The following is a 26,967-nucleotide window of genomic DNA, read 5'->3' on the forward strand; positions in this document are numbered from 1 at the left end:
TTAATAAAACAGAGCTTGACTATTATTAATGATGGTTGGTAGATATTTTGCAGATCAATTGAATTTTTTTTTAATACAGTGTAATATGCAGAGAACTTGTTTGAAAGTGATTCTCTACTACAAAAGAGAGTAAAGACAACTATTAGACTAAAGTCTGTCGGTTTAGCAAATTTGATTTTAATTACTACGTACCGCTAGATCACAAACATGGATTAGATCAACCAAATAGTGGCTTTAGCTGTTGAAGTAAAGAGTCTGAGATGATTTTGTTAGTCTTCTCGGTTGGATGGATGGCATCCCAGAAGACATACTTATTTGCATCTGTGCAGGTAAACGGGTGGCGGGGATTGCATAGAAAACCCATCTCAAATGTTCCTGACCCACAGCAACCCACCTCTGCCACTTGAAACCCTGCGGCCATTTATATAATCAATATATGCATGTAGTAAGTAGGTAGATAAATGAATATTGGTATTAATATTGATAGGTGTTGAAGAATTGGAATTAGGTGACTGGGACTAGAATAATAAATGAAATGTTGAAGAAGAAAGTTAATCATGAGTTACCCACCATAGAAAGAGGGCTTGATTATAAGCTGCAAAAGAATGTCATATGGATTTGAAAAGTGTATGGTGATTCCAGGAAGCTCCTTGTTCATCCTATAAACCATACCACTCAACTTGGCATTAAACTCCAAAGCAACAAGATTGTATTCTTGGACACAGTGAAAAGGATTGTTGAAGTTTGTAGCCCTCTCCATTGGCAGACACCCCATGGGAGGGAGACCGGTGAGGGAGATCTTTCGAGCTCCAAGCAGATAGAGTTGGTTAAGGAAGTTTCTGGCAAGTAGAATGAGAAAGTCCTGGTAGGCTTCAGTGGTGAACTGAGAACGTCTGTTGGACATGGCGAAGTAGTTTTCTAGGAAATCATTTGTTCCCACACTCACTATATACAAACCTTCACTTACTATCTGGTTTCCTTTTATGTCGCCCGCATAAGCTCTTAACTTGCTCTGGTATTCTTTGTAGTACTCCACTTGCTTCCACATAGGAATAACTCCCTGCAATCATACAAACATTATTATCTATATATTTATACCCATTACTTATAACAAAATGGGAAAACTTACGAGGACATCAGAGGTAACGTTGTCGAAACCAGTGGCAGCAGAGGCAAAGCAAACACCAGAAGCAAAGTGAGAGATGTTATACGAAGGATCCAAATAGGCAGGGACAATGGGGTTGAGGCCAAAACCCTGGGAGATGAAGTCTGGAGAAAGACGGCCATTAGAGAAGCGACCGGTGGGGAATCCGCCGGGGAAGTCACGTCCGTATGGCTTGAAATTACACTTGGCAATTGTTGGTATGAAGTTGTTGTTGCCTGAATCTACCGACGAGTCTCCAAATACTATGATGGCCGGAACTGCTGCTTCACATTTCCAACCCACCTGCAAGCTTAATAATAATAATAATAATGTCAAAACCAGCCGCATCAAATTATATACACACACAAACCACACCCCTCCCATGCACACTCTCTTTTTCAACTTCCCTACTCTTCTTACATATATAAATATATCTATACAAAGATACTATGTATACACTCCTTAATGCATATATACAGACACGAGTTAATTGGGAGCTCCGAAAAGTTGGATACCTGTTGTAGCATCTTCCATTTACGTCTGTGACCTTCCCATTTAATGTGCATTTATTGTTTACAGCGATCTACTTCAATTCATTCATTTTGAGAAAAAAAAAAACTTGAAAAACTTCACACAAAGTGGATTACAAAAATCTCGCAAAACCTTATAAATATCAACTTTTAGTTTTAATTCTCATCATCTAATGTTTTTATTTTTATTTTTTTGAATTTTAACCCAATTATCTTCTTTAAATTTTAATTATTTAAATATACAATTAATTTAATGCAGCCATCATTCAAATTCTATGAATAGTATTGAGACAACATAAAGTGAATTCTATATTGAATTTGAATTAAATATTGAGGAGGGAGCCGGTATGTCTAGTCACCTAATTTCTTGCCTCCGGGTCTGTCATTTAGGCATACAGGTACAGCTATATATATTTAATTTGTTATGTATGTATACATCTGTTCCAGAATTGTAGGTACTGATTTTCGGTTAGCTTAATTAGATACACTTGGTGGGTGGTGTATTTACTATCGCCCTATTAAGAAAAATTTCTATTAAAAAATAAAAAATAAAAACAGAGATTAAATATGGCTGTGGTCAACTACACTTAATGCAGCATTAGTCATGTCTTATTCTGTGAATTGATGCGTGAATTTATTAATAAATTTTACTCTTAAACATCACAATAATATTGATGGCATTGATCGTGCCTTAAAAATTTGGGATGTGTATATATTTGTTTAACAGGCATATATATAAATATATACGTATAATACGTCATTACCTACACACTACTTATTTCCCCAATAACACACGCTATTTTGACTAAAGATTAATTATATTTTTACAAGTTAGTGTGTAGAATCGGATACAGTTTAAAGACTTTAATATACACATATATTTTTCGAGATAGTGTTATGTATTAATCACGTAATACTCCTAGAGCAAATACATATATAAAATATATATCAAACGTAATAATACTCATGTAAGAAATGGTATGAATTTGACTTTCCACACACTACATAGCTTCACCCCATCTTTAAGCAGATATATATAGAGTTGATGGTATGTGTTATTTCTATATGTATAGCATATGGAACGAGGATATACATGTATGTACATATATGAAAAGTAAGAAGGAACCTTGTTTGGTGCAGAAGGGATTTGTGCCGGTCCTTGTAGGAAAAGCAGAGAGAGGCGAAGGAGACATGGAGAGAATTATGGTGCCTGCGAAGCTCATTCATCATCCATTTATTGTAACTCTTCTCCAGCTGTCAGCTGAGGAATACGGCTATCACCAACAGGGATTGCTTAAGATCCGATTTGATGCTCATTCCCTTAAAACCATGCTCCAATTCATATCCAACCACAAAATCTGATCATTTCTAGGTCCTATATATATATATATATATATAATACAAATGCACAATACCATGTCCATCCTCTATATGACAACTTTATGAACAAACTCAGTTCCTCTAAGTTTTTATATATATATACACACACACACACACATACATAATAATACCAGTCATCACATGGTAGGACTATGTTAAGTCTTTTAATCTTTTAAACGTAATGAAATATTTTATTTAGCAATATCAACTGTGTATATATATAAAGATACACACACACACCAACAGGGTTTGCTCAAGATCCCATTGGATGCTCATTCCCTTCAAACCAAGCTCCACTTCATATCCAACCACAAACTCTGATCATTTCTAGGTCCTATATATATATAGAAAATGCTTTATCTCAATATATATATATATATATTGAAAATACCAATACCATGTCCATCCTCTATATGACAACTATATGGACATAACTTAATTTCTCTACGTCTATATATATATATATATAAGCACATACTAATACCAGCCATCACATGGTAGGACTAGTTGTGTCTTTTAATTTTTCAAACGTAAGAAAATATTTTATTCAGCAATATCAACTGCTTATACACCCTGATGAAGTGTATGCACAGGAACAAATGGAAACAACAAAGAACTCCTTAAGAGAAACAAGAAAAAGATTACTGTCTTCTAAGAGTAATAGTTTTTTAATCTTCATGTTCTCTAGTAAAGCTTGACTTTCTGGACGATGCAAATTGATGCATCTAGCTTTTCATCTGTATATATGATGTCAGAAAGCATGCAATTTCCATGCAAGACAAATACATAATTAAGTACATACAGATCCCAATTGTATACCGAACGAGAACGACAGCAAGGACACATACGTGAAATAAGGCATGAAATAGCAACACGAAATCAAAAGCTAAAGATAACATTAAGAAGCAAACTTACTGATTAGTTATTGGTGCCAAGCTAAAGATAATAATTTTTATTGAGGAAACGGGTAAATACACACAACCACCAAAGGCAACCTAGAAATTGTTGCATGTGACATTCTACTTTATTGGCTCGAAATAGTGGACCAGATGACTAAAACATCAGAAAGACAAAGGAAGATGAAAAATAAGTGCAAGAAAAAAGCTTTGTAACTCAAATTAACAGTATGGTCCTAAGTCATTTAGTTTGCTTTTTAAAGTTCTAGAAGACCTTTCCGAGTTTGAAATCGCGGAAATATATTTAACTCTTCCCTAGCTTCTAAACGGTAATAAAGAATCCAAAGATCCTATTTATATATTTCAATAGAGTTTGTACTTACATTCTCCCTAAAATTCACCTCCCATATCTTGAAGAGACTGACTCTATTTATAGAAACTAAAATAGGTAACATGCAAGTTTGCGGAACACCATCAATTACTAAAAAAAATTGCATATTGTTTCACTTGCCTTCCTAGTGAAATGAGATCAAAATAACACTTACACTAAGTTCCTCTTTTTTCCAAATTTCTCTCTGATACATTCATAGTTGTTGATACCAAAATAATACCTAAACCTGTCAAAGCTCTAGATAATCAATTGAATCTCTGGTTCAAAGAAAGAGCATCTAGAATAAGTGAAATTTACTGTTACTAGATCAACACAAGAATAAATTTATACTATGAATAAAGTATGGTAAAATCTACTCGAGAAATAATTCGGATTTAAAAATGAACAGATTGAGTGGACAAGATGATGTACGTGAGCACCCTAATCTTTGGAGCCGACAGTAAACTTAGCAATGAAAAATCCAATTGTGTCTAGTGGAGCTGACGGATCAAATCTCTGCACAAGTTCTTCCTCTCCAGGTCTTAACCATTCCCTGAATAATCATTGCAACTTCTTATGGATTTCGTAACCAGTAAAAAGAAAAACAAGTTTCTTACTTTAAAATTACAAATAAATTGGATAAATTATTTGTCGCCTTCACTCAACTGTTTGATGCTAAATATTATGGTAATGTACAACTTTGTTCTTGTTCAATATGGCACTCAACATCCTCAACAACTTTTCTTTTTGAAATAACAACCTCAACTACTTCAACCCTCATAATTAATTAATCTCTTATTTTCATGCATACCTCTAAAATTTTTAAGGGGAAAAAAAGAGTTAAAACTAAATGAACCGTAAATATGTGTTTAAGCAGGAAGAAGTTTTTCCTGACTGGCTAAAATTTAAACAAAGTATTAAACATTATGATATATATAAAAGAAATAATGATAAATTTTATGCAAGAAGGAAAAAAGTTAAATAAATTAACAGTCAGAAGAAGAATTACGCTACCTTAATTGTTTTTATCCATATGTATATCATCATAGGCCAGTGTTTTTTGTTTATTCATGTTTCTTTTCTTTTTGCCGAGGAATTGTTTATTCATGTTAGAGAATATTGAAAAGGAATATTCTCATTTGCTTTAATTAAAAAGAAAGACCAAAGTGTTTCTGTATCATTTTTAAGGGAATTTTTCAATCCCAATTTAGCAACAGTATCACTCAAATCTTCTATATATAATATACGAATCCTGGAGAAATAAGGAACAAACGACTCATTTTTGTAATTTATTATTATAAAAACTCAAGCTGATAAGAATGACTTATTTTATTTATAGATTCAAATGGCCCATCAAGCACAAGCCTCCTAGGCGAGAAGTGTAGGTATATATTCTCTGTACATTGTAGATTCTCTTTGCATTATGTTAAAATTAATGAACAAAATTTGCAACACTAAAATATTTGAACTATATAAATCTAACTCTGATACTAATGATAGTAAAATAATGTATTATCCTAAAAACTTAAACTAATAGGAAGATAACAAAAACATTTCTTATATTTCACTTTTCTGTTGATCTTTTGACAGTTTCACCCTATATTTTTCTAGATCCAATCACATAATCAAGATTGTAATTACTTTTGAAAACCGAGATCGGAAAGACACTTGAAACAACATGCAAGAAGAAAAAACTCAATTTTAGTGGATTCAACATTCTTTCCTGACGGAGAAATGAGATAAAAGGGGCATGTAAATTGCAGAATAAGTACTTACTCGATATATCCATCAGGAAATTCACAACGACCCACCAGCCCAGGTCCTCCAATTCTTGGGTTCTGACACATGAAAAGATCAAAGTAATTGAAAAGTGGGAAGAAATGTGTCGGTAAAAGTAAGCAAATTGAAGATATGATATACAACAGTCTCTTTCACCTTTGCATATCTTACTTTCATGAGAACTTTCCATCACTGAATACTAATTGTAACAAACAAGTGAATGCACGCATGCACACTGATTTACGATATTTTCTACTGTTGAAACAGCCCAGAGACCAATTTCCATTGCTCTATTTTAAAACTATTAATACACTCTTACACCTGCAAACTACAAACTCGTTGGCCTATTTCTTGGCCATGACAAACGACTTTGGGTAATCATTTCTATCAAATTGATTGACTTCTTAATTGAAGCAGTTAACCCTATATATTTTTAAATTTGACATATGAAAATACATTCTGTCATTCATGATCTTGATGATTTTGGACATAAAACCCACAAGCAAATAAGAATAGATTTCTTGGACTTATATTATCCAAATAGCCTTGAAGAATTGAATATGTTGTAGTTTTCTTACTGCAACCAGCCAGTCATTCCTCATGCATTTCTTTCCTCTCCTCTCTTTCTTGGCTGTAATCTCCGGTAGTCTCCAACCAGCATCACTTCCCAATTTCTGGCTGTGTTCCATCAATTACTAACCATCTTCAACATTCTTTTTCTCTCCCCTAGCCAGATTTTTTTGGGAATATCTCTCCACTATTCTTTGGTTACACTTGACTCAAGCAAAAATTGAGTGAAGCTAAGTGAAGCTAAGTGAAGCCTTATGGCACCTAGGTTTCAACGCTGGTGATAGAGGGAAAGTAAAGTTGAGTGAAGCTTTATTGGTGCAAAAATGATGCAAGAGTGGCAGACAACTGCTGGGAATTAGTGGGATCACCTTGGTTCTGTTTAGGGTAAAGTAAGAGAAGCTTAGAGCAAAAGAAATGGAGAAAGCAGGGGGTGGATTTCAGTTCTAGACAAATAAGAACTAGAATCAGCTTTTGCGGCAAATCTTTTGGGAAGATCAAGAGAGGGGAGTAAAGAGTGAAGCAGAGAAAGAAAGAGAGCTGGAGGGAACAGTTTCATGATTTCTCTACGAAATTAGGGAAGAGTTTCATGATGGAACTGAAGAAAGAAACAACAAGAAGGTCTTCAGGCACACACAGCAACAGAGTTTTGAGGGGTATGCAGTAAATAAAATAGGAGTTCAAGGATATCAGTTTTGAACTTTAAGTGAAACTTTTAAATTTCTCTTGTTATGTAAATCCCTTTATATGAAAGAGAATGATGTAATAATTTATTGAAATAAGACAAAATAGCCAAGGACTAGTTTTCATTCCTACGCATATATTCCTGTTTCGGCTCTCCACCTATTTTACTTTTCTGGTTTTCCTTGTGAATGTGCCGTAGTTGTAGCCATGGTATCAGCTTGGCATTTAAATTGGTGATATGGCTAGCTAAGCTGTTGAAAAATCCATCAATCTTCTGGGTCAATATTACAAAATTAATCTTAAAAATATAAGATACCAGTTAGGGGATCCCAGTAATATTTGGAAATTTCACATTTCATTTGTCATAATTTTTTTTCTCTTCTTTTTGTAACAGGTACATATACTTGTGTATATACTCCCTTTCAATATACAAAAGTTTCAGTTCCTCTCTAAATTCCACGTAATATAAAAGCTCTATGCTCTTTCACCTCTATTGTCATTTATCTTTTTATGTTTCTGTAGAAATTTAGAAAAAAATATTTACTTTATTTCCACTATAATTTTGATATTATAAATAACACACATATATATAAAAGAATTCCTAAATACAAATAAGAAAATTTTTCTTACAATAAAAATTTTAAATAATTACAAGAAATTAATGATAAGAGTTATATAGAAAAATTATCACAATTATTTAGACAACAAAATATTCATGTCAACACTCTCCCTCAAGTTGGTGTGAAAATATCACACATGCTCAATTTGCATATCAAGTTCTGAAGAGTTTTGTTGCAAAGTTTTTTAATGAAGATATCTATTACCTGATTGTTAGAAAATACATGATATAAGCATAAGAATAGTCATCAACCACTTTTTCTTTTATAAAGTAACGATCAATCTTAATGTGTTTCGTCTGATCATGTTGAACTGGATTTTGAACAATATTAATGACTGCTTTATTGTCACAAAACAATGATAAGCTTTCTTCTTTAAACAGTTTTAATTCATTCATTAACTTTTCCAATCATAATAATTCACATACCCCTTGAGTCATTGATCTATATTTTGCTTTAGCACTAGAACGAGCAACTACACTCTATTTCTTACTTTTCCATATAAACAAGTTACCACCAATGAGTGTGCAGTAACCAGTAGTTGATTTTTTATTATTTAGAGATCCAGCCCAATCGACATCTGTAAATATTTCTATCTTACGGTGGTCATTTCTGGAGAAGTGTAAACATTTTCCTAGTGCAGATTTCAAATATTGTAATATTCGAAAGACGGCATATAAATGAGTTTGGCGAGAATCATGCATGTACTGACTCACCAAACTAACTGCATAAGTTATATTTGGTCTGATATGTGAGAAATAAATGAGTCTTCCAACTAATATCTAATATCTTTTCACCTCAACTAATGCACCATTGTTAGCTTATACTTTATGATTACTTTCAATAGGGGATTCTGCTAACTTACAACCCATCATTCAAATCTCTTCTAACAAGTGTAAGATATACTGTTTTTTAGAAATGGAATTTTTTTTATTAAATTTGACAACCTCAATTACCAAGAAATAATGCAATTTTTCTAAATCCTTATTTTCAAATTCTTAAACAATAAGTTTCTTTAATCGAGTCATCTCCTTTGTATCATCTCTACTTATTACAATATTATCTACATAAATAATGAGAATAGTGATCCTACTCTCACAATATTTGATGAACAGGGTATGATTAACATTACTTTTCTGATATCCAAAAGAGATCGTAACTCTTCTGAACCTTTCAAACCATCCTCTTGAAGACTACTTTAATCCATACAAGACCTTCTTTAATTTGTACATCTTCCCTTGTGTTCTTCACCTTCAAATCCAAATGAAATTTTCATGTATATCTCTTCTTCTAAATCCCCATGGAGGAAAGTATTTTTTACATCAAACTAGTATAAGTTCCAATCAAAATTGGCAGCACAGGATAGTAATATTCTGATTGTGTTCATTTTTGCACAGGTGCAAAAGTTTCTTGATAGTCAACTCCATAGGTTTGAGTATACCCTTTAACAACTAATCTAATTTTGTATCTTTCAATCGACCCATCTATTTTGTGTTTTACAGTGAACACCCACTTACAATCAGCCATCTTCTTTTCTTGTGGGGTGAAAACAATCTTCTATCTTTCATTTTTTGCCAATACTTTTATTTCTTCAACCATCCCTTCCTTCCATTTGGGATCTCCAAGTGTTTCTTTACAATACTGTGGAATATACACAGAGAAACAGACATGACAAAACCTCTATAAGAGGGAGATAGAGAGTCATAGGAGACAAATTTAAACATAAGATGTTTAGTACAACTTCTAATTTCTTTTCTAAGAGCAATGAGTTTATCAGATAATTCACAAGTCGAAAATGATACACCAGTATTTTCAAGAATTGAAGAAGATTCTTGACCTGAGATAGATTGCATGATGATTTTTTCTATCTTATAGATCTCATTGAATACATCTTCAAGTCCAATTTATCCAGTCGTCCAACATTTTCTTCTTGAATAAGATCTTCTGACATGAATTTCTTCCCCTAAATATGACTGTCAAGAATGACAAAACTGAGCATCACTTCTTCCATTTCACTCTCCTCCTGAAGAGGTGCCGGAGTGGAACTAAAGTATGGTTCAGATTCTCTAAACGTAACATCTGTAATCACAAAATATTTTTTAAATGTTGAATGAAAACACTTGCAGCCCTTTTGAGTAAGAAAATATTCAACAAATATACATTTGAGAGCTCTAAATTCCAACTTACTCACATTTCTAACATGGACAAAGCAAACACATTTAAACACTTTGGAGGAAACAGTATAGGAATTTGTACCTTACAAAGTCTCTAGAAGATTTCTAAAATCAAGAACCCACAAAAACATTTTATTAATAAAGTAAGCAGTTGAGAGAACTGTATCTCTCTAATAACTTTTAGATAGATTTATAGTGAACATTAGTGATCGAACTATTTTCAATATGTGTTTTTTTTTTAGCAATCCTATTTTGTCCACTGGTGTAGGCACAACTTGTTTGGTGAATTATCGCATTAGACTCCAATTAGGCACGGGATCCACCATCCATATATTTTGTACCGTTGTCTGTTCTTAAAATTTTAATTTGAGCATAAAACTGTATACATACCATTTTATGAAATGATTGAAAACATAAAAACACATCACTTTTGGTTTTCAACAGATAAATCAATGTTAATCAAGTACAGTAGTCAATGAAAATAATAAACCATTGATGACTAGATAAAGACATATTCTGAGTAGGTCTCCAAACATCAGAATGAATGGTCATAAAAGGGATAGTACTTCTATGGTTACTCACATGATATGAACTTCTTTTATACTTAGATAACTCACATACATTACAAAATAAGGAATCTATAAAAGTTCTTTTAAACAAAGTGGTATATAATTTTTCTAAAGTAAAGAAAGAAGGATGTTCTAACTGTCGATACAACCGTAGGATTTTCCTATTGACATCCGTATTTCCGAAAGCAGCTTGATTCTCAATCATATTTCGACTTTTATTCAAAACATATAAGTCATTCTGCAATTTACCAGTGTCAATCGCCTTTCTTATTTGAAAATCCTGAAGTACACAATGGTTATGAAAAAATTCAATTTTACAGTTAACATCTCTAGTAAGGGCAGTAATGACTAAGAGATTGTAAGAAAACAGGCACATGAAGGACTGACGACAGTGGAATGGTCGGAATACAATAATAGAACATGTTACAAATACAAGAGTGTAAGATCCATCTACGACACGGAAAATAGGTCAGAAAATTTTTAGAAGAGTCAGTCATGTGTCTGTTAACTCCAGTGTCTATAATTAAGTATCAGAATTGTAAATAATAGGGAGAGAAACAGTATATGAGTTTACCATTTTTTGACGTATCAATAGAGAAAGAACAATCTGAATGGTGCCAAAAAATGCTCCAACACCAATGGAGACCAAAAACTGCTGCGAGACCGGAGGAGATCATCGGAGACAAGTCTGTCCGGCGAGACAGGAGAACCAGAGCGGGATCTAAGAGAGACTAGTCTAGAGCCGAAGATAGAGGCAGGCGCACACCGTAGGAGACCAAATCGCGACCGGATTCCAGCCAAAAAAGCTAGTAGACCCGCTTGTGCTCGGCCAAATGCGGTCGCACGGCTGGAAAAAACAAGGATCACACATGGCTGAATGAAGAGGATTTGCCGGTGCGAGGGATTGTGCGGCTGAAGTTGAGTGGTCTGTCCCATGCACAAAATACAGTGTACAAAATCAGATGGCCGTGTTGAGCTTCTAGTGCGTGAAATCAAGTAGAAGAAACGTCGGGATTTGTAGCATCAGCCGGCAGAACAGAAGACGTCGCGAACTAGACGGTCGTGCGCGAAGGAGCAACGCAAATCAGCCGTGTGCGAACAAAACTAAGAAGAGTGGGTCGGCTGCGGCCATAAAGAGAAACATCGCGAACTGAGGCTGTGCGTGATGAAGCAAATGCAAACAGCAGATGGGACTGGAGCAAAGGGATCAAGTAGGGTGGAGCAGGTCACTGGAATAGGGTGGTCGGCCTTCGGTGAGGTGAAGACTCCGTTGGGTGGTAAGAAGATTCTAGAGTTTGGAAAAAACTCTAAAGTAAAACCCTAAAATATTCTTATTGTGCTCTAATATCATGTAGAAATTTAAGAAAAACTATTTAATTTATTTCTACTATATTTTCGGTGTTTCAAATGACACGTATATATACAATAATTCTTAAATACAAATAAGAAAATTTTCCTTATAATAGAGATTGTAAATAATTATAAGAAATTAATGATAAGAATTATATAGGAAAAATATCACAATTACTTGACAACAAAATATTCATGTCAACAATTTCCATTAAAGAAAAATGAATACAGTTTGTAACCTCATTTCCCTTACCCAAGCCTCTTTCTTTTTGGAAATCCTAATTTGTCCAAACCTACTTGAAGGGAAAAAGAAAATCAATCATCTGCTAGGTATGAAACTAAGGGAAGGAGATCCAAGAGCTGATGCATGAGAGAAGCAAATACAGTGATCATATCATGGTCATTGAACTTAGTAAAATTAAACGAAGCACATCATTAATGTAAAGTCTATGACCAAAATCCAAACTTTAGAGATCAACTTAAGATTTCTATTCTTGATATTGGATCAATTATAGATTTCGTACAGAAGATAGCTGAAAATTTTATTCCATGGTTTTCTTTTATATTATCATATTATTCATAGGGTTGGATACCAAATCAGTATCCTCCAAAAATAGGACAGAACATATACTTCTAAAATGTTTAGGAAACTTTTCTTTATTTAGGATTTTAGTATCAAATCTAGATCCTCTTTTCTTCCTAGATTTCCTCCTAATATTTCTGCATATCTCTTCCTCTAGATTTTTTCCTAATATTTCTGCACTTATTAACTGGAAAATTGAAGGATCAAAGTCCAATTGCAGAATCCAACCTGTGATGCTAGAGAAAGGAATTTATATGTATCCAAAGCATAGCGAACCAAGGCTTCATTCTCCCCAGGGTTAATTGTACATCTGGCACAATGAAAACAACAGTGTCAACACATCCAGCTCAATTTTGTGAATCAGTTAAGTAAAAAAATAGTATAGAGAAAAAGGAATGAAAGAAAAAGGACAAGTAACTCAAATCTCAGTTATCATCAGCAATCAGAGAACACCATTTCAAAATCCTGATAAAGTTACTCCCATATAGCCATCCAATAGACCAAATAATGAAATAATCAAACTGAAATTTCTAATTCCTAATTCCCCTTGCTCTCCAATAAAACCTAAAACTCCTACCGTAGTAGAAAACTATGTACGAAATAAAATAAAATTATCAAAAAATTACAGATTTTCCTTGATAACAAATAAACTGTCAAAATCTTAAAATAACTTGAGTTACTGGATCACCAATAGATCCCAGATCTATGGGAAGAGCGTTGGCAAAGCTAACAAATATGAACATTTACTCAAAGTATCTATTGCTCTTTTACATTTTATAAATAGTCCATCCAGAAATAGTACAATAGATGCATACTACATGCAATAGAAAACCATGAACTCATGGCACATAATAAAACAATACTTAGAACAGTATGTTTATTCTCACGTTGAGTATACAATAACTCCACCAGGGCGAACCAATTGAACAGCCTGGTCAAACATTCTCCTTTGATACTTGCCATGGTTTCTCAAAGATTCAATCGTCTCCTGGGACAAAAAGAATAAGTTGAATCAATTATCAATTGTTATAAAAGAAATAACCAAATGGATTGAGAAGGAAATATAAGAGAAGAGCTTTAAAGAAGACAGATAAATCTGTTCCCGTGCTTTCTGAAATTATCCAAATCAGCCCCTAAATATGTTTTTCTTTAATATGAAAAAAAAGTAATAATAATAGAGAGAGGAAAAATATAAAGTACAAGTGGAGCACCAAAACCTCAAAAGGCTCCAAGAAGAACAGGAGAGAAAAATAAAGCAGGATAAACCCAATGTAAAGCAGCACCTCTGTCCTTTTCTTCATAGTTTTATTTCAAGTTCTAATCTAAATCTAATTATAGTTTTTAGGAATCCTAATCTTAGTTTTATTCTAATTTTTTAATCTAAATCTAAATCTAACCCTAAATAATATAATTTTTTAAATAACTCTAAATTATGACTATTCTTAGTTCCTTAAAAACCAATTTCCTACTAGACTCAGACTACTCCTCCATTCTGTTGCTTCCACAAATTTATTATAACATTTCTCCCCTCCTCAAATTGAAGCTTGTCCACAGGCGCCAAAGTGGAATATCTTGTCGTCCCTCACTTATCTCATTCATCTCTTGCCTCATCATTCTCAAATTCCAACCAAAATAGCTTTTTATACACATGCCCTGGAACAAATGATCCATCACAGTTGAAGCAAAGGCCCTTCTTCGTCCTCTTTTTAATCTGGTTTCTTACTCATTTTCTTAATAAACGGCAGGTTGGATGCTCCTATCTTGCTGTTGTCCTCTGATTTTGTTTGATCATCCTTTCTTTAATAGAGCCTTGCCAAACTCATATGAGTAGTGACATTACGTTGTTGTTGTAGCTTGACGCTAGCAATGATATACACTTGGAGACCACTGGTGAAGATCTCAACTTCTTGCTCAGGGATGAGGGCGGATGCACGTGCTAAAAGCTGCTCGAAATGTTGCTGGTACTTAGCAACAATTCCTTCCTGCTTCAATTTAATCAGTTCTCTCAATTCGTTTCTGTGTATTGGGGGACCGAATCTAAGGTTATAGGGGGATTTAAATTCTTTCCAAGAGAGCTCCGATCAGTCTCTCTAAATTTTAGGAACCATAGTTGGGCATCATCTTCAAGGTGGAAAGAAGCTAACCCGCCTTGTCCTCCTTGGCTGTCCTTTGATGCTGGAAGAAGTGCCCGTACCTGTTAATCCACCTCAATGGATCCTTTGAGCCATTGTATCTAGGAAAGCCTAAGCTCGCTAATCACCTCACCGTACTTCCACCTCTCTGTATTTTTTTTTTTTTTGAAATAACAAGGATAAATATATTAGCAAAGCACCAAGGAGGTGCCACTGTGTACAAAAAGTATTTACAGTTCAGTAAGACAATCAATCACATATCCAAAATCTTCCACCCTACATAAGTCATGACCAAGTAAAAGTGACCCAAATAAATGCAGCCAAAATCTTCTGCCTCTCTGTATTATTGTTGGAGTGAACTAGTTTCTTGTCTTTTCTTTTTGTTAATCTAGTGATGTCGGCAGTCTCCCTCCTTGTAGTCAACAATTCATGAGATAACCTTTCAACCTAAGCGGCAAGCTTGCACTACCCCTCTTCTAAGCGAACAGTGAGGCTCATTTAAAAGAACTTCCCATCTTTTAAAGAGAGAAACTCTTCGGATTAATTGCTTGATGATTTTATTAGTGATAATAGATATATTTATAAGAAAGCTAATTGACTTAAATCTCTATTGCAATTTTGGGAATCATATTTTTAGTTTTATCCTCCTCTCTGTCTAATATATTTCTTTTGCATTAGAAAATAATAATTTTCTTCATAAACTTCCCATTATGTCTAGAATATTTACTCATAAAAAAACTAAAAATAAGAATTCTAATAAAAGGAAAAAATTATCATAAAAATATTACTAAAAGATAGAAAATGAATTCCTAAGTGGTCCTGCATCTGCAGAGCTAAAGAAAAAGTGAAGCATTCCACATATATGTACAATGAATATATGTTATATTAAAAATCCACATGCACATGTAGCACCAAATTTATCTACCATTTTTCTGTTAATTTGTATAAAAGAAGATGACCAAAACAAGGAACAAAAGAAAACCCCTCAAGAGAAATGTTGAAAAAATTCTCATACCTCCCCAGCAAAAAGACGAGGTCTCAGACCAAGAGCGGAACAGGGAGCATCAAGCAGGACGCGATCAAAACTATTAGGATCAAAACCTTTAGAATTATCAACCCTCCCACCCAAACACTGATTTCGACCTGGTCCATTCTTCATTCTTCGCATATACTTCCTGATGTCAGCTTTGCTAACGTAAGTTCTCTCATTTGCTTTTTCATTGCGGACTAAAATAATTGAGAATTTTGGATGAATATATGAATTTTAGATCTTTTTTTTAAGTGCAGAACAAAACAAAAGAATAAGAATCATATAAAAATTATAAACAAAATGAGGAGGTGCACTACAAATCTAGATTTCATGAGACTCACTTGAACATTTGATACAAGGTTTAAACCAAATTTTCTCTGAAAGAAATTCTAAAACTCAAAGCAATCATATACAGGCACAGTTTTCCCTCATATTGAAGTAACCGCAGAAGTCCACAAAGATAAAACAGGGTAAGCATACCTTATTCCCCATTTCATTCAAGTGTAAAATCTCACATGATAAACAATTTTATTAGCTACCTTTATTTAATAATATGCCTTTCCTAGGAAAAATTAAATGTATAGATTCACCATATTTACACCACTCCAACCATTTTTTTGGTATTGGTGCCAAATTTTAGAATGATGAAGTTGAATCTCAAGCAAAAGAACCATAATTTTCTAACAAGTCAGATTTGATATAAAACATCAAAACAAAGACCAGGATAACATGAGATTAAAGATAGAAGTCCCAAAATACCAATAACAGACTATTCAATTAACAGATATCCTGATCATTGTTCAGCCACCTTTTAGTTATAATTCAAAGGTTTATTTCAAAAAAAATGTTATACTGTATTAAGCAGTACATGGTTTGGATCTGTAGACTGCAGTTCAAGTAGTATACTGTATTTTGTTTTTGAAATAAAAGTATAGTATTATATCATCGGTACCAAGGGGGTACCTCCCATTTACACATCATTTACAGCTCTATCAATTGATCTAATACTATTCCAAAATCCTCTATGTCCCTAATATCATGCCCAAAAATAAAAAACCAGAAGTATGAATCCATCTATTCTTAATGTAGTTGAAATCTTTCTCAATCCCATCAAAAGCTCTAAACTTTCTTTCTTTCCACACTACCCACATTATTGAGATTGGAATAAGCATTAAGTTTTTGTTCTTTTAACACAACCCAACCCATGCCCACAATTCATCTTTCACAGATCCAGCTATAACCTATTTGACCCCCCAATAATCCATAAATCATTGTCCATAAATTGTATGCCAGTGGACACCACATCAGCAGACACTGCATAAATCATTATTTATAACCCAAATAGTATACTGTATTAAAGATTACAAAAAAAAATTGCAAATGCCGTAGTAAGTACAACCAGAAGAAGAGCAGAGACAGGAATGGAGGAAAATGCTAAGTTATCTACTTGTGAAAAATCAAGAATATAATAGTTTGTAGCAAGTGAGAAGACTTTCCATAACAAGAACATGCTTTTCATCATATTCAGGAAGATAGTGCATCAAATTAGCAGTACTTGCCTACCTTTTTCTGTGCAAGTTGCATCAGCTTTTAATCTTTCAGCATCACCAGATGATATATTCTCATCATTGAACCTCAATGATTCAGAACCTTGAATAGTTACAACACCATTACTATTGCCAAGAGAAATATTATTTTCATTTCTTCGACAAACAGCTTTTAGAGCATCAAGTTTGTATGTAGTTATACAATTCAACCCCATCTCAGTAGCCAATTTCTGAATGTCTAGCACCTATTAGGAAACAAAAACCCAAGCTCTCAGAACACTGTATTTTGAGAAGAGCAAAAACCATTTAGAATGTTAAGAACTCCCCTTTCAATGAAACAAATTACATAAAATTACTAATTCCTTGTGTTATCTAAATTTGACTCTTCAATCTCTTGGACCTACTTAAATAACCATTAACCCTTCATTACATTACTGATGAGAAAGATGCAAGCTTTTGACAAACTCTCCATGAAACAGGTTAAGGATTGTCAATACAATAAAAACAAAGTGGAATAGATAACATCAATCAAACTTTGGGCTTAATTTTGAAATTATACAGTTTGTATCATCATGGTTCATCCCCAAAAATACGTATATACGCACGCAAACACATATATATTTCTATCACCATGGTTCATAACACTTTAGCGATGAACCAGGATGATACAACAATTTACATACATCAGTATTAGGGGTTTATAAGTCTACAACCTTGCCATTTCCCTACTAACAATTTACATACATCAGTATTAGGGGTTTATAAGTCTACAACCTTGCCATTTCCCTACTAATACAGAATGTCACAATAAAGACTGTCTGTTTCAGATAGTTTGGAACGCAGAGCATTAGATACTGTGGTCGATAGTGTCTGAAAAGCCCAGGGGGATGCATCCAGAAAATTTTTTCCGTTCATCTCTTTATTCAAAATCGAAATGTTCACTACCATCAACATGCAAAAATATCGGGCAACAAGAAAAATATTCGACTCTACAACTAAACTAAAAATGGAATCAAACGCAACTAAACACTTCACAAGGGAACATCCCAATTCCCAATTACCTATTACACACATGAAAAGGTAATCCAATAAGTTAGGATAACATATGATGCAGGATCCATATTATATAAAGTTTGTCAAACTTAGTAATATTTCTAGGTCGAAAGTTGTACCTTGTTATGAGATCTGTCAACTGCAATAACCTCTCCTTCATCCTTCATAAGGATAGCAATGGCAGTTGTTTTCCCTCCAGGGGCTGCACACATATCTAATACTCTTTCACCCTTTTGAGGATCTACAGCCAAAAAAGAGAAGTGAAAATAATTACAATTCCACACCAAAATTTTAGAAGGAAAAAAAAAATAAACAGCAGTTTAACCAAATTTGCACAATAGGAGATCATAAACCTTAAGCAAAAAGTATACCTCAAGCAAAAATCTTAAGCAAAAAGTATAAATATGGTAACTCAGGTTACTTACATGTGAAGGCAAGTTATAAGCAAGTGTTTCACAATCTTGAGTTGTCATGTGGTTTAGCATCTAAGGGGCATGGCATATGGTTTGACAGGGGTTGCAAAGGCACATACATACCTAATAGGCAGAGCATAGGTTACTTACATGTGAAGGTAAGTTATAAGCATGTGTTTCACAATCTTGAGTTGTCGCGTGGTCTAGAATCTAAGTCAGGGGTACGGCATACGGTTTGACAGGGGTCAGAAAAGCACATACGTACCTAATAGGCAGAGCATATGTTACTTCACCATATTGGTCGTAAAAAGTAGCGCAGAGGGCGTTGTACCAGGCCACAAGAAAGCACGCACGTGGGACACACGCCACACATGCCCATGGCCATGAGCTTATGGGCTCAAATCCGGATAAGTTGGGCCTTCTTGAAGCCAACCTGCATACACGGCCCAAGGTAAGACCCATGAGAACCAAGGTACCCGACCCAAGCGGCCAAGAGCCAAAACCCAGAGGCCCACGGGTCCCTCTTCCAAGGGTCGATCCAAAAGTGGTTTGGGATGCCCAAACCGCAAAGAGCTAAGGGCCTTAATCCCGAGGTCCATCTTGAAGGGCCAAGAAGCGGCTTGGCCGCCGCCCAAGACGAAGGCCAAGACCCGGCCAAGTCCGGCCTTGCCTTCAACTGCCCAAGTCCGAAAAAGCCCAAGAAAGAAACGGGTCAACCGCAAGAGGAGGCTCATCCTCCTTGATTCGAATGGGGAGGAGGAGAAAGCAATCCGAGCCCAAAAAGGAGAAGGAACAAGAAGATTCCTTGGGGAAGCCATCGGCCAAGGAGCTCCTTGCCTTGCCGAACTCAACCACCATGGAGATGGAGGAAAGAAAAAAGAGGAATTCCATGCACATGAGGAGACCAGTCTCCCACATTCACTACAAGTCCAAAAGCAAGAAGAATTCCACATATCCATGGAAGAATACAAGCTGAAAAAAGAATAATTCAATTCAAGAACTATCAACCAAGAAGATGAGAAAAGAATTCAACTTGAAAAAGAAAATGGGAGCACCATGAAATCGGCCTAGGAGAAAGTATCCATGCCAAAGTCATCTTGAAGACTCCTAATCCAAATCTAGGAAATTTCTAACAAGACTTCTATTCAAGATCCGTCAAGAATTAAGAAAGAGAGAAGAAGGATGAATTGGAGCGCAAGTAGGAATCCAGGTCAAGAAAAAGTCCATATTCAACTACAAGGAGGTGTTCTACTATTTTAATTGATTTAGTGGTTTGAATTATCTTATGAGATAAAGTTTAATTATTTTAATATTTTAAATATAAGTATTTTAATTAAATTTAAGTATAAAAGTTTAGACAGTAAATTAAAATCCTATTCCAATTAGGATTAGTAATAAGAGCCTATATAAAGACCTTAATGCATAGATTGTAATCACAATTCAATTTATTAGTAAAAGTTAAAATTTTTACTTTCTCAAAATTAGCTTGTTAAGTGTTCTTCAAGTTCTTCAAAGTTGGAGAGTTTTCCTAAATTTTGTTGAGCCGAGCAGTTGGAATCGACTTATCGAGTAAGTCATGATGTCTTTCCTTCTTTTATTTTTCTTATTATCTTATTTTTACATGCCATATAGGTGGTTGTGGATTCAATTAAGAAGAGGGATTTAGGTGGTTAAGTCTTTTGATTACATGCATTGGTTGAGGTTTCAGGAATCAAAACAATCCTCCGCATACCCTCCCTCGTCAGAGTTGGTGGTTGGGTGAGGAGATATGAAGGAAGAGGGGAAGGAGATTTCACAGAGGAAGGAAACCGTAAGGTGCCCACATTGCAAGGTAGATCTTCGAGTTACCATGTTTTTGGGTGATCTGAAAAGAGAGGAACATAAAGGTGTTCGAGGGCATTGAATCCAACTTTGACAAATTCAAGGATAATTGATTCCATACTCTAAATTTTTTGTTAAGGGGTCATATGTTGTATTCTATCGAGGATTATGGAAACCTTATAGATATTTTGATTAACTTGATAAATATTGTACATGAGTTGCACCTCTTCATGCCTGTGATTATATATACTTTTTATCTTTAAAAAAAAGTATATAGCTCTCCAATTTAAGAAATCACATTTGAGTATCCTTCTACACAAAAAGAAGCATGCTCAACTTTAACCTCATCTATCATATGTTGATCTCGAAAAGAAGTGCTTATAGAAGTTTGACCAAGCTAAGGAATTGTGTCACGACTGAAGTCGGAAGCCAACTAATTGATAAGAGTAATTGTTCTCCATGTTCTAAGTTTTTGCCAGAGCCAAGTAATTGCTTATCACAATAGCTTGTGCTACTGACTTTTGCTACAACAACTCATCAAACCTAGTCTGAGAAAGCTCTTGATGAAGAAAATCAATTTGCACTATGAGCTCATTCTTCTATTCCTCCAACTTTTAAGGAACACCTCATACTACTACCTTAATTTTAAAAATCTCTCATGATTTCTACTAATGAAAATTTGTAAAAAATTTATTTATTTATTGAATTTTTTACTCATGATACTTAATTTACAACAGTAAAATATATATAAGAGAAGATTTGGAAGAGTTTTAGTATGAAACTAAAAATAAATCAATCTCATAAAAGAAAAAGAACTTGTAATTATGGAAGTCAACTATGATTCTGCTTAAAAGGAAGATTTTCCTAAAGATACCAACCTGTATAAGAATTGAACTTTTACGAGAAGTTGGTTTTCTATGAAGTCCAAATAAGTTATGGTCCCATTACTAACACCAAAAACCTATGTTCTTCAAAGAACATGAAACTTTACATTGAATTGTCGAATAATTTTATTCATTAATTCATTTAATTTTTATAGAGAGCTACTGCTTCACATCGTAGGATCCAAAATTAATTTCTTGTTCAAATCCAAAAAATAGTCTAATACCTTTTTTTTGAGATACAAAATAAGTATATTAAGCATAAGGCACCAAAGAGGTGCCGCCCCTCTACAGAAAATTCATAGATCTGTTAAAATATCAAAAACTTTTCCAAAATCATCTCACCTATATACATCATGCCCAAAATTAGAGCTCCAAAAACATGTAACCAACTATTTCTAATTCTGTCCAAATCCCTCACACACTCATCAAATGTTCTATTATTCATCTCTATTCCCACCACCCATAAAATAGCTAAAAGAATGAGTTTTGTAATTTTCGAGTTCTTCCCAATCACATCCCATGCCCAAAGTTTGTTTTTCACCGTACCCCCAATCATCCAATTGATAACCAACAAACTATAAACCATATTCCATATACTATAAGTCACCGAACACCAAAGCAATAGATGGCTCTATGATTCAGCCTCCTCCTTACATAAATATCAACCATTAACCACAATGCGCCCCCTTCTCATCAACTTGTCGGTGGTGATGATACATTCCCAACTCATTTCCCAGGTAAAAAAAGCAATTTGGTGGCGCCTTCACTTTCCATATCTGCAAAGCTACAAATCTCACACCTTCTCTCTTACTTTTGGCTAAAAAGTCAAAAAAGACAGCCTAATACCAAAATCATAAACCAAAAATAACACTAGATTAAAGATAACTTAAAGAAAAAAGATACATCAAACAGGAAGATTGAAGTCATAATTAGAATTAGTGTTGCAATCAAAGCTGATGCTCACAATTTTGACACCCAAAATTGACAATATAGATACCTGAAATTCACACCTTTTAATAGGAACAAAATGCAAAAGAGAAAAAATTACTTAAACCAATTTCACCATAGGCAAAACAAATAGGTGTTAATAGACATTAAGAACTTAAGAAAACAACAATGTTTACCCAGTGCATGAGCAGTAACAATGCTTGGCAGGTTCTGAAGAAAAATTTCCCCCTCAAGCACATCTGAGAAATAAAATACAAAAGATAATAAGAGAAAACTAATTTTTCAAACCAAACAATGGAAACTAAGCTGCATAAAATACTAAATAAACAACAGATAGGCCATAAAAAATGTGAAAATGCTGAAAATGAGTATCTACATGGTGGAAATATTGATGAACAAATGAACCTTACTCTACTGCACTACTCCCCATTACAGGAGACAAGTGCTATAAGATGGCAAGTCCTATTGCATAGAGAAGAACAACAGTTTGTTGAGAACTATAAACCAAGTTTCTTTTTCTTTTGTTGAGTTGTCAAGCCACTTTGGAAAAGCTGGGATTAATCCAGAAGCCAACCTCAGTCATTCTCATGAAGGGGCAGAAAGTATTGAGTCATTCATAGGATGCAATTTCAGTTCAGTTTTTTAATTCTCAGTTCGGTATTTTGACTGTATATCTAAAAATATATATATTACTCGATTTCAGTCAATGAAAACTATAAACCAAATTATATTTATGATTATGATCTCACAATCAATGCATCTTGTCTATAAACCGTAAGGCCAATTTTTCTTGTGCAATTAAAAGTTACCATCAGCATAACCAAAGGGCAAGAAACAACTTTTCTAGATAGAAAAAGAGAGGTTGGAGATGAGCAAATGTCAGAATCCGTTAATAAGATTAGTGTATAATCAGTAATTAAAAAATAAAGTTACAGATCAAATGTTTCCAGCCAAGCACTTTACTCAAGGAAATCCTGTCATACAATAGCTTAACAATTTATGATTCTGATCTCACAATCAATGCATCTTGTTTATAAACCCTAAGGCCAATTTTTCTCATGCAACTAAAAGTTACCATCAGTACAACCAAGAGGCAAGAAACAACTTTTCTAAATAGAAAAAGGGAGGTTGGAGATAAGTAAGTGTCAGAATCCGTTAATAATATTAGTTCATAATCAGTAATTACAAAACAGAGTTACATATCAAACGTTACCAGTCAAACACTTTACTCTAGAAAATTCTGTCATACAATAGCTTAACATGGCAAGCATAACTAATAAGAAATACACCAAATTATATTTATACTTCTGATCTCACAATCAATGCATCTTGTTTATAAACCCTAAGGCCAATTTTTCTCATGCAACTAAAAGTTACCATCAGTACAACCAAGAGGCAAGAAACAACTTTTTTAGATAGAAAAAGGGAGGTTGGAGATAAGTAAGTGTCAGAATCCGTTAATAATATTAATGCATAATCAGTAATTACAAAATAGAGTTACAGATCAAATGTTACCAGGCAAGCACTTTACTCGAGGAAATCCTGTCATACAATAGCTTAACATGGCAAGCATAACTAATAAGAAATACACCAAATTACATTTATGCTTCTGATCTCACAATTAATGCATCTTGTTTATAAACCCTAAGGCCAATTTTCCTCGTGCAATTAAAAGTTATCATCAGTACAACCAAGGGGTAAGAAACAACTTTTCTAGATAGAGAAAGAGAGGTTAGAGATTAGTAAGTGTCAGAATCCGTTAGTAATATTAATGCATAATCAGTAATTACAAAAGAGAATTACAAATCAAATGTTACCAGCCAAGCACTTTACTTAATGAAATCCTGTCATACAATAGCTTAACATGGCAAGCATAACTAATCAGAAATATACCAAATTACATTTATGATTTGATCTCACAATCAATGCATCTTGTCTATAAACCCTAAGGCCAATTTTACTCATGCAATTAAAAGTTACCATCAGCACAATCAAGGGGCAAGAAACAACTTTTCTAGATAGAAAAACGGAAATTGGAGATGAACAAGTGTCAGAATCCGTTAATAATATTAGTGCATAATCAGTAATTACAAAACAGAGTTACAGATCAAATGTTACCAGCCAAGCACTTTACTCAAGGAAATCCTGTCATATAATAGCTTAACATAGCAAGCATAACTAATAAAAAATACTAAAAGATGACAGCAAACCATTGCAATAAATAATAATTCCGACTGCAGCACTTGCAAAAAGATATCATTAGAAAATTAATATACCATGAAAAGAAGGCAATTTGAATACTCGATTATTCATATCCACAGCCAGTCCTTCTGAGACACGGAAGATCCCAGCCCTTGACATCATCGTTTTCCCTTCCCCAATATAAAGTCCATCTCGTTCAACATAGTAAGGATCTACAAAAATAACAAAACACACAGGAATTCCTTACTTTTCAATAAATTTTAAGCTTATGATAATGAAGGAGTTCACTAGCAAACCCAACAATAGCATAGGAAATGTTAATTCACGTAAGGATATGATGATATCTTTTACTAAATTTATCATATGACTAATCTATAACTTTTTTAAAAAAATAAAAGTGTGAGAAAGTATATTAATGAGGTACCAAGGGGGCACTGCCCATGTACAAAATTATTTACAAATCAATTAATATATCTATAATATTGCCAAAATCATCCATAAAATCAAGGTTATGCTCTAAGATAGTAGAGTATATGGCTCATCTATAGCTATTAAATTGACTAAAGAGAACTGAAGAATTAGAGAAGAATAACACAATTAGAAAGTCAATGTTATAATTGTTGTACTGTATTACTTCAAAAATAAATAAACAAATAACAATTCTCATACTGTATATTTCAAAAACACATGTTGTACTGCAATTAACTGTGCCAATTTACATGCACACAGAGATAGAATAAAGACAACAATTGGAAAAACAGGTGGTGGTGAAGAGTGCTTAACTGAGATTTGATCCCTTATAACTTAGATGTCGAGTTGCAGAAAATAATATCTAAATTTAGACAGGCTTCAAGAGAAATAAAACTACAATTTATATGTTTATAAAGCAAAAAATGTCATTAATTTGTTGTATTTTTAAAAAAAAAAATCATCTAAAAGATGCTTACTTCCCAAATCCCAATAAACCACTAAGTGACAAAAACAACAAAAAACAATTAAGAGGTTAACACGTTTGGCATATGATACTTATATTTGAAGGTAATGTTACAAAGGAAAGACATCTTTCATAACTATAAATAATCAAGGTCAATCCTAAAGTCAGAAACAGCATTCAAAACCTTTCATCCTTCCGGCTATGACAACCTGCACATGATGTTTGCTAATCCACATTACTAGTCCCAGCAAATAAAAGAGTGCCTTGACTGGCATATCGCAAGTTCGACTAGGACTCACATGTTTCACATATTATCCACTAATATTTTTAAGATCAAAATCCACGTAATTAATTTTCCATCACTAAAAGAAAATGAAGCCCATTAATTTAATCATAATCCATCCTTAGAATAGATATTGGAATGTGCTTCTTGCCTGTAGGTGATCCTTGTAGAACAGTTCCACGTGTCATGCCAATACTCCATCCACCATTAAGACCAGCTTGTTCAACAGCAACAGAAACTGCAACTACATCTCCTTTCTCAACATGCGCACTACAGGCCATCACACCAGGGACATACACCTACAGTCAGACCAATATGAAGCACAAGAAAGTGCTCTAAGTCACAACTAAATTCCTTGTCAATATGCAAGAATCACATATTATTAGCATTCAAAGTCACAATAAACATGGGAACAACACAACTCCCCCCACCCCCCGGTTGGGCCCTCAACCAATAGACAGATTACATAATGACTATAAAGCACATCCATATGAAACGGAGAGAGCACTCACTTCTTTTACAGAGAAGATGTTTGTACTGATTATTATAAAGTGCCAGACATGAAAAATTCTCATTGCTTAAAACTCTTCTCTCCTAATTCCAGTGATCTACAAATGATTGGATCAAATCAAAATGTAAAATTAAAACCTTTATTAGTTGCTCAAACAATAGTAATTATTAGATGAACCAAATAGACTTCTTTCTCCTGAAATTTGTTTTATGTTTGACCAAGGTTAAGAGAGTAACTGTCATCTTTCTCTCCACCATTCAAAGTCACAATAAACATGGGAACAACACAACTCCCCCCACCCCCCGGTTGGGCCCTCAACCAATAGACAGATTACATAATGACTATAAAGCACATCTACATGAAACGGAGAGAGCACTCACTTCTTTTACAGAGAAGATGTCTGTACTGATTATTATAAAGTGCCAGACATGAAAAATTCTCATTGCTTAAAACTCTTCTCTCCTAATTCCAGTGATCTACAAATGATTGGATCAAATCAAAATGTAAAATTAAAACCTTTATTAGTTGCTCAAACAATAGTAATTATTAGATGAACCAAATAGACT

At 34.0% G+C, this 26,967-nt stretch overlaps 2 protein-coding genes across 5 annotated transcripts in view; both read right to left on the reverse strand.

Moving 5' to 3' along the window:
- Nucleotides 1–2,941, reverse strand: LOC110815059 (GDSL esterase/lipase At2g42990). The gene is made up of 4 exons (XM_022042713.2): nt 2,801–2,941; nt 1,130–1,454; nt 571–1,060; nt 1–411 (listed from the first exon to the last, which is right to left on the reverse strand). Exons 1-4 carry the CDS (start codon nt 2,902–2,904, stop codon nt 218–220), a joined length of 1,113 nt encoding a protein of 370 aa, XP_021898405.1. The 5' UTR covers nt 2,905–2,941; the 3' UTR covers nt 1–217.
- The window catches only part of LOC110815057 (NOL1/NOP2/sun family protein), a 26,442-nt gene continuing 2,328 nt past the window's right edge, over nt 2,854–26,967 (reverse strand). For 2 of the 4 annotated variants that reach the window (XM_022042709.2, XM_022042708.2), the window contains exons 4-13: nt 26,042–26,189; nt 24,748–24,885; nt 22,648–22,710; nt 18,525–18,646; nt 17,369–17,597; nt 15,791–16,002; nt 13,531–13,631; nt 12,872–12,953; nt 6,097–6,158; nt 4,475–4,873 (exon numbers count right to left, since the gene is read on the reverse strand). In XM_022042709.2, the coding sequence (XP_021898401.1) occupies nt 4,762–4,873; nt 6,097–6,158; nt 12,872–12,953; nt 13,531–13,631; nt 15,791–16,002; nt 17,369–17,597; nt 18,525–18,646; nt 22,648–22,710; nt 24,748–24,885; nt 26,042–26,189 (1,269 nt within the window). In that variant the 3' untranslated portion in view covers nt 4,475–4,761. Of the gene's footprint in view, nt 2,995–4,474; nt 4,874–6,096; nt 6,159–8,416; nt 10,047–12,871; nt 12,954–13,530; nt 13,632–15,790; nt 16,003–17,368; nt 17,598–18,524; nt 18,647–22,647; nt 22,711–24,747; nt 24,886–26,041; nt 26,190–26,967 lie in introns of those variants that run through there. The other 2 variants (XM_022042710.2, XM_088216619.1) reach the window with 2 other exon arrangements.

Source organism: Carica papaya, chromosome 3, assembly GCF_054855325.1.
Source record: "Carica papaya isolate Zhongbai chromosome 3, ASM5485532v1, whole genome shotgun sequence".
Lineage (NCBI taxonomy): Eukaryota > Viridiplantae > Streptophyta > Magnoliopsida > Brassicales > Caricaceae > Carica > Carica papaya.

What these genes read in the sequence shown, in the direction of transcription:
- LOC110815059 (XM_022042713.2), bottom strand. Translation starts at nt 2,904, where the DNA reads ATGATGAATGAGCTTCGCAGGCACCATAATTCTCTCCATGTCTCCTTC. An exon ending in TCCCTTCTGCACCAAACAAG is followed by an intron (nt 1,455 to 2,800) that starts GTTCCTTCTTAC and finishes ATTATTATTAAG; the next exon opens with CTTGCAGGTGGGTTGGAAAT. An exon ending in ACGTTACCTCTGATGTCCTC is followed by an intron (nt 1,061 to 1,129) that starts GTAAGTTTTCCC and finishes GTATGATTGCAG; the next exon opens with GGAGTTATTCCTATGTGGAA.